The sequence below is a fragment of the Microtus ochrogaster genome, chromosome 26 (genome assembly GCF_000317375.1).
Source record: "Microtus ochrogaster isolate Prairie Vole_2 chromosome 26, MicOch1.0, whole genome shotgun sequence".
In the NCBI taxonomy this organism is placed as follows: Eukaryota; Metazoa; Chordata; class Mammalia; order Rodentia; family Cricetidae; genus Microtus; species Microtus ochrogaster.
The window spans coordinates 13,518,319-13,524,944 of NC_022025.1; the positions used below are offsets into that span (position 1 = coordinate 13,518,319).

General features: G+C 45.3%; 2 protein-coding genes across 2 annotated transcripts in view; one reads left to right on the forward strand and one right to left on the reverse strand.

Annotated features, from left to right (window-relative positions):
• Nucleotides 1–3,725, forward strand: part of Lrrc17 (leucine rich repeat containing 17) — a 30,822-nt gene extending 27,097 nt beyond the window's left edge. The window contains exon 4 of the mRNA XM_013350427.2: nt 2,989–3,725. Coding sequence (XP_013205881.1) covers nt 2,989–3,386 — 398 coding nt within the window. The 3' untranslated portion in view covers nt 3,387–3,725. The remainder of the gene's footprint in view (nt 1–2,988) is intronic.
• Nucleotides 1–6,626, reverse strand: part of Fbxl13 (F-box and leucine rich repeat protein 13) — a 143,697-nt gene that overhangs the window by 86,074 nt on the left and 50,997 nt on the right. The gene's annotated exons all lie outside the window — the stretch shown is intronic.

Below are 6,626 nucleotides of genomic sequence, written 5' to 3' on the forward strand. Positions count from 1 at the left end.
TAGGTATGCATGTGTGTACAGAGTTCGACAGCATGTTTTAGTTGCTGAATCGAGCTCACCAATCAGCTACATTGTCTGGCCTGGGAGCCCCAGGGATCCTTTTGTCCCCACCTCCCCAACACTGGATTCTAGGTCCACATTACCCTGCCCAGTCTTTGACAGGGGTTCTGAGGACCCACTCAGGGCCTTCTGCTCGACGAGGCATCGGCTCAGCCCCTCCGCTTCTCTCAGTAATAACACAGGCACTAGCAGGACACCCAATTCTAACACAATCAAAGTGAAAACCGAAGACACCCTGGCTCCATGAAAGCATATTACAGAATTAATATCATTTAAATATCACAAAATTATAACAAATTTTTAAAGGAACAACAATTTGCTACACTTGCCTGCACACATACTGCACTCTGAATTGCAAGATTAAGAGCAATTTTCTCTTCACAGCAAATAAAAAGACATTCCTTTCTTACAGTCATTATAATCATGTTCATATCAGTCACTGGTGTTCAGTCTCTGTAAAGTCAGGCCACAGATTGAAGGACCCAGGGGTGGAGACCATCTTGTGCCCTATGAGAATCGTAGGTCCATAGAACAAGTCCACTGTGCCAAGGGTTCCTGAGCAAGAGTCTAATTCCTTTCCAACACTGTGTTCAATGCACGACTAGACAGTTGTTGGGTGTAGCTTAGTGGTGGAGCACTTGCTGAACAAGTTCAAGACCCCGGCTTCCATTCCCAGCAACACAGAGACACAAATGCACACATGAACACAATGAACGTGGATGACTCTTAGAGCTTTTGTTAACCCTAAACGCCAGTTACTAGACAGCCTTGGTTGAGTGTGAAGGCAGTGAGCAGCTGTGCCCAACAGTGGCGCAGTCACAACAGAACCATAAAGACCACTCCTTCCCTTCCTCCCCTCTCCCCCCTTCCCATCCTCAGTTTGTTTACTCAACACAAGGGATGCATTTTCATTAACACTTCTGCATTGAACCGAGTGCCAAGGACTTTGGTTGTTAAGTCCTTTAGAACAAAAGAAAATGGACCTTAGAACTTGAATAAGACCAAATGAACTACACCAGCTTTAAAGTAAAAGACCGGCTGCGTTTCAGGACCCTTGGGAGGAAGCGCTGCCCAAAGGCTTCCTGTGATCACATGTGTAGAAGACATGGGGACACCAGACTGTAGAAGACATGGGGACACCAGACTGTAGAAGACATGGGGACACCAGACTGTAGAAGACATGGGGACACCAGACTGCAGAAGACATGGGGACACCAGACTGCAGAAGACATGGGGACACCAGACTGCAGAAGACATGGGGACACCAGACTGTAGAAGAGGGGACAGTCCAGTCCAACGCAGGGTGGAGTGGAAAAGGAAAGAAAACTCCTTACCAGGGGTATCACTTCCTTCAAGAAACAAAACCCGCTCTCCCAGGGGCCCTAGATGCAAACGCTTTAATACCAACTGTAGTTCTTTTGAAATAGAACGTAGGAATATTTGTCTGCAAATGCTTTGAATCTGGAGCCCTGACTTGTCCCAAGAGAAGGGAGTTTGTGACAGCCTGATGTTAGAATTTTACCAGATGATCCTCAAAATGCACAGGCCTGATCTGTCTCCTCGCCCCCACTCCTCAACCCCTGCTGTGTCCAAAACTAGGAAGTAGCCTGTTTGGGGCTGTGTCTGAGAAAAGGTGATATGAAAACAGTTAACAGCACTGGCACAAAGCTTATTTCTAATTCAGAGTAAGGATTCTATATTCTAGGACAGGCATGTTGAGGGAGTACTGTGAAAATGTCCAGGACAGAAACAAGGTCTTTGACCTGTTGGTTCTGGAACATAGGCTCCATCTTCATGTGCTCATTTCTTTGTTCTTGAGAGTTGTGTTATTTTGTTCTGTGTTATTTTCTTCTAATTACTCAGCATCCAGCTAATCAAATACATGTGAATTCTGATAGTTCCCACCACTTGCCAAACTCAACCAGATGTTTTAAAAACGTTGGTAGAAATTACTTGGCTTGGTACTATTCAAGAATAGGCTCTCACCGCAAGTGCACTAAACGGGGAAAGATTATTTTCTAGGCGTTTTACAGCTCATCCATCACCTAGGAAGCTGTCATATGTTCCTGTGTTTTCCTGCACTACGGCCTTAAATTTGATACACTTTCCTTATTTATCCAGCACCCCCCTTTCTGCAGCACTCAGTAAGAACAAAAAATGTACACCAGAAAAATGCGTTTTTATTGGGACATTCAGAGCACTGGGCAGAAGTCACATGGTGCCAACACCTCCTGCAAGCCTTCCTCAATGCCCCAGAAAAACAACTTTTAAAGACTAGCTTAAAAGTGACGTTTTCAAATACAATATCACACGTCGATCTACGCAATCCAGGAAAGGCTTTGTCTGAATAACGGTGTGTTTTATATTATTGCATTGCTTCACATGTTCAATAGAGAGACACGCTAAGGAAAAACCTCCCAAGGCAGAAATCCTCTGCACAGAACTAGTGAGGAAGAAGGCACTTTCCTTGCTGAGTACATATTACACCAGCATGTGATACAAATCCCAAGCACACAGACTGCAAAGTCAGAAAGACATTGTTTTTAATCACATAGTTTACCTGGTAGCTCAGCGTCTATGCAAACAATGTGCACAGGCTTCTCCACAACACGGTAGTGTGCAGCTAGAAGCAAGGCCCCAGCGAAGTTAGTTCCTCGACAGCACTCTAGCCTTGAGATAAAGAGCGCTTCCTCCCTTGATGGTTCTGTCCAGGTTTCAGGAGTTCCAGACAGTTCACAGACAGGAGAAAACACTTAGATGCACGGGTCCCGGAGAGAAAGCTGTGGCAGGAACACTGAGCCTCTTAGCAAACCCGTGTTTGCCCTTACGGCCCGTAAAGCACGTAACGCACGTAAGGCACGTACAGCGCGGCGTGTGCGGTTGTGCAGTTAGTTCCCTTGCTCACTGGTTAACATTCTCTGCTTCTAGCTGCCTTTTTAGGGCTCACACATCTAGAAGAGCTTGACTTATCAAACAACAGCCTACAGAACTTCGACTATGGGGTGCTGGAAGATCTGTATTTTCTGAAACTCCTGTGGCTCAGAGACAACCCTTGGAGATGCGACTACAGTATCCACTACCTGTACTACTGGCTCAAGCACCACTATAACGTCCATTACAGCGGTCTGGAGTGCAAGACGCCCGAAGAATACAAAGGCTGGTCTGTGGGGAAATACGTTCGGAGCTACTACGAAGAATGCCCCAAAGACAAGCTGCCGGCGTACCCTGAAGCCTTTGACCAGGACACAGAAGACGACGAATGGGAAAAACTCCACCGAGAGCACGCAGCCAAGAAGCACCGAGTGAGAATCACCATCGTGGGATAGCTGGGACTAGCGGCACCGAGCGGGGCTGGCGTCAGAAACCATGTTTACATTTTCTGTGACTGCTTAGACAGGTTATCCAGCTACAGAGGCTCCCTTTGACTACTTCCTAACTGTTATTACGTTGTGTGATCTTAGTAATATGGGGAAATCTGCATCCTGCTTTTCCACCCTCCTGTGGGCAGACTCTAATCACAGGATCCCACCGTGGCCCAGGACGGCTGGTGCAGGCCTGCAACCCCAACCCTCAAGCTGAAGTAGGAGGATCATGATGCCAACCTGGGCTACATAGCCAGAAATAGTGTCAAAAGAACCAAACTATCCCGGCTAGTGATACAAGGGACTTGGGTCTTAATATATCATTAGAATTTCATAGTGTCTTTGCATATGTTTTTGATGGCTTTTTGAAATAAAAGTTAAAAAAATTAAGTTTCATTTTTACATGTCTTTCTGTAACTCCTTATACAATCCGAAAAATGATCAAATATGAACAGTAACAATGAATTGTCTCTCCTTCCTCCTGTCAATCTCTGCTGGGTTTTGTTGTTGTTGTTTGTTTGTTTGTTGCTTTTTTTTTTTTTTTTTTTGGTTTTCCGAGACAGCCTGCCCCGAACTAGCTCTTGTAGACCAGGCTGTCCTTGAACTCACAGATTTCCACCACCTCAGTGCTGGGATTAAAGGCGTGTGCCACCACCACCCCACTGACTTCTGCTGTTATTGGTGCTTAAGGCAACTCAAGCTTTAAGTACTTTGGATTCCTGTATGCTCTAAAGTAAGGTTCTGGCAAACCCTGCATGAAGTACCGTGTCCTGGAGTTCCTCCCACACACAATGTATTTGCATTCTCTATCAGGACACTGGGTACAAAGTTTAGGAACTGGTCACCTCATTTCTTGTACAACTGCCCATGCATGAAAGGCGATCTATTATACATAGTACCGAGTACTGTCTAAAGTGTCTCCAGATTCTGAACATGTCTCATAATCTACATGTAACTCACAGGATCCCCCTGGGGACCATAATGTTACTGACCCTACAAAGAGGAGAAACCCACAGCTCAGGGAGTCAGAGAACCTGGACAAAGCCAAGCGGCTGGGAGGGGCAGAGCCATGAAAACCTTTTCTACTGCGCAGGGAAACAGTCCTTGCCATTGGCCACCTGCATCAGAATTTCTAGAACCAGCCCCTGCCCCTGCCCCTGCCCCTGCCCTGCCCTGCCTCCTGCTCCCTCCACCCTCACTCCCACCCCTGCCCCAAGAACACCAGAGAGGAGCTGGCGAGAGAGACATTTGAATCTACATTAATATGCACAGGAAATCAGAACATGGAAAAGCAGAGGAAGAGCCAGCAGTACTGCTCGGGGTATCTGTGTGGACTGTGAAAATCCAGACACCGCACTGAATTTACCTGTGGTTTGGATATGGGAAATTCAAACCCCCCCTTTACACACTGGGAGTCATTAAAGACAGGGTTTGCTTTACAGTGCCGTCCAAGAGACACAATGGGTTTATTCATCATTTTCCACGAGCCTCCAGAGAGAGCAGTAAGGATCTGGTGTCAGAGAAGCCAGGTGTTACCTCAGTGAGGGCAGGAGGGTTAGCGCTAGTCACAGAGGATTGAGTAGGAGTCAGAAAAGGGTCCAAACTGTTCCCTGCCTCAAGTTTTTGGAGGCTAGTTGGGGATTTTATTGGTTGACTTTTATACCCATCATCCCCTGGGATGTATTTGGAAATAGGCTCTGGAACACATTATGATTAAGGAATTAGTCTTGCCTGTCCCGGAGCTAAGAGAGCTGGAGGCTGGTACTGCGCAGAGCCTTAACTGAAGTCATGTTTCTGAAAGCGTAGGTTTGCTCATCCCAGTCAGAGCTTCAAGCACGTCCTCTGCACCACGTGCTTCCTGGACAGTGACTGTAGACTGGCACTAGTGAAAATATGATAATTCTGAGGCATACATATTTGAGAAAGCATGCTTATTGCTTCAGCATTTGGATAAAGTTATGTTTTAAAAATCTTTCTTCTGGACTGAAGGGTCTCTGAGTATTTTCAGTTTCTTGGGGAAGACAGGTAGCACTGTGTAGTTCCTTTATTTCATTCCCCAACACTTCCATCTGAGCTGTTCTGCTCCGACATATGAGTCTGCTTGCCTGAATCCCATACAAGTGCTCCACTGTCTGCCTTTAAAATGTCTTAAGATCCCACCTCGCAGTTCAAGTTCCTTGGGCTTTTCCTTTCTGCGAGACGCTGCCGGGTCAGGCAGCCAAGTGGCTCAAAAGTTCTGCCAATATTTATCTTCCATCTTAAAATCAGCAAACCAAACCCCTGGCCAGAAATATGTGTAATTCTATACATACCAGTACAAGACGAGAACGGGGAACAGAAACACTTTGCCTTTAATGCACTCAAGCTTACAAGAATAAAAACTGGTTTTACTAAATCATTGGTGACAAATTAAAAATATCCCAACAGTTGAGACAGGTTGCTTCCTTAAAAATAATATCAAGATTTGGTCAGATTATCTACTTAATTATTGCTATGATGAAGATATTCGGCCAAGAATCACTATATTTTAAAAATAAACAGAAAAACTAAAAATCTTAAATTAAGAAAACATGTTTGAACTATTTTGATCCCAAAACAAGCATCGGTTTCATATATTCTAGTCATCATGTATGTCATTTTTGATATACTGAACACATAGTCAATACACCCATAGATAGGAGAGAATTTGGCCCGTGGATTTTTATTATTTGAAGATCTCTGGACTCTACACAATCATAACAATGTAGCTCACTTAGACTGTTCAGTGGGCCTGTCCTAAACACCAGGAAGCCTTCACATGGAAGTAAGGTTCAAAAATCAGGAGAGAATGTAGCTATGTCCACGTTTAAAAAGAAGACATACGAATAAAGGACAGGACAGTCACACCCTGGGATAGAGCATCACACCACACACTGGAAAATGAACCATCATCCTGAAACACACAAAGTACTAAAAGTCAACAATAAGGAAATGGGCCCCAAACGTTGACAGAGCTAGTGTGGGGGGTACCTGCCTGCGATTCCAGTACTCAAGAGGCAGAGGCAAGAGATCACCAGGTCAAGGCCAGCCAGGGCTGTGCAGCAAGATTCAGTCTCCAAAAGTCAAAACATGAACAAATCCTAATGGATGAGAGTGTGAGCACACGAAAGGAACCTAAGACACCAAGGAAACGCGAGGACAGCAGTGGGGTGCAAATGCATGCCT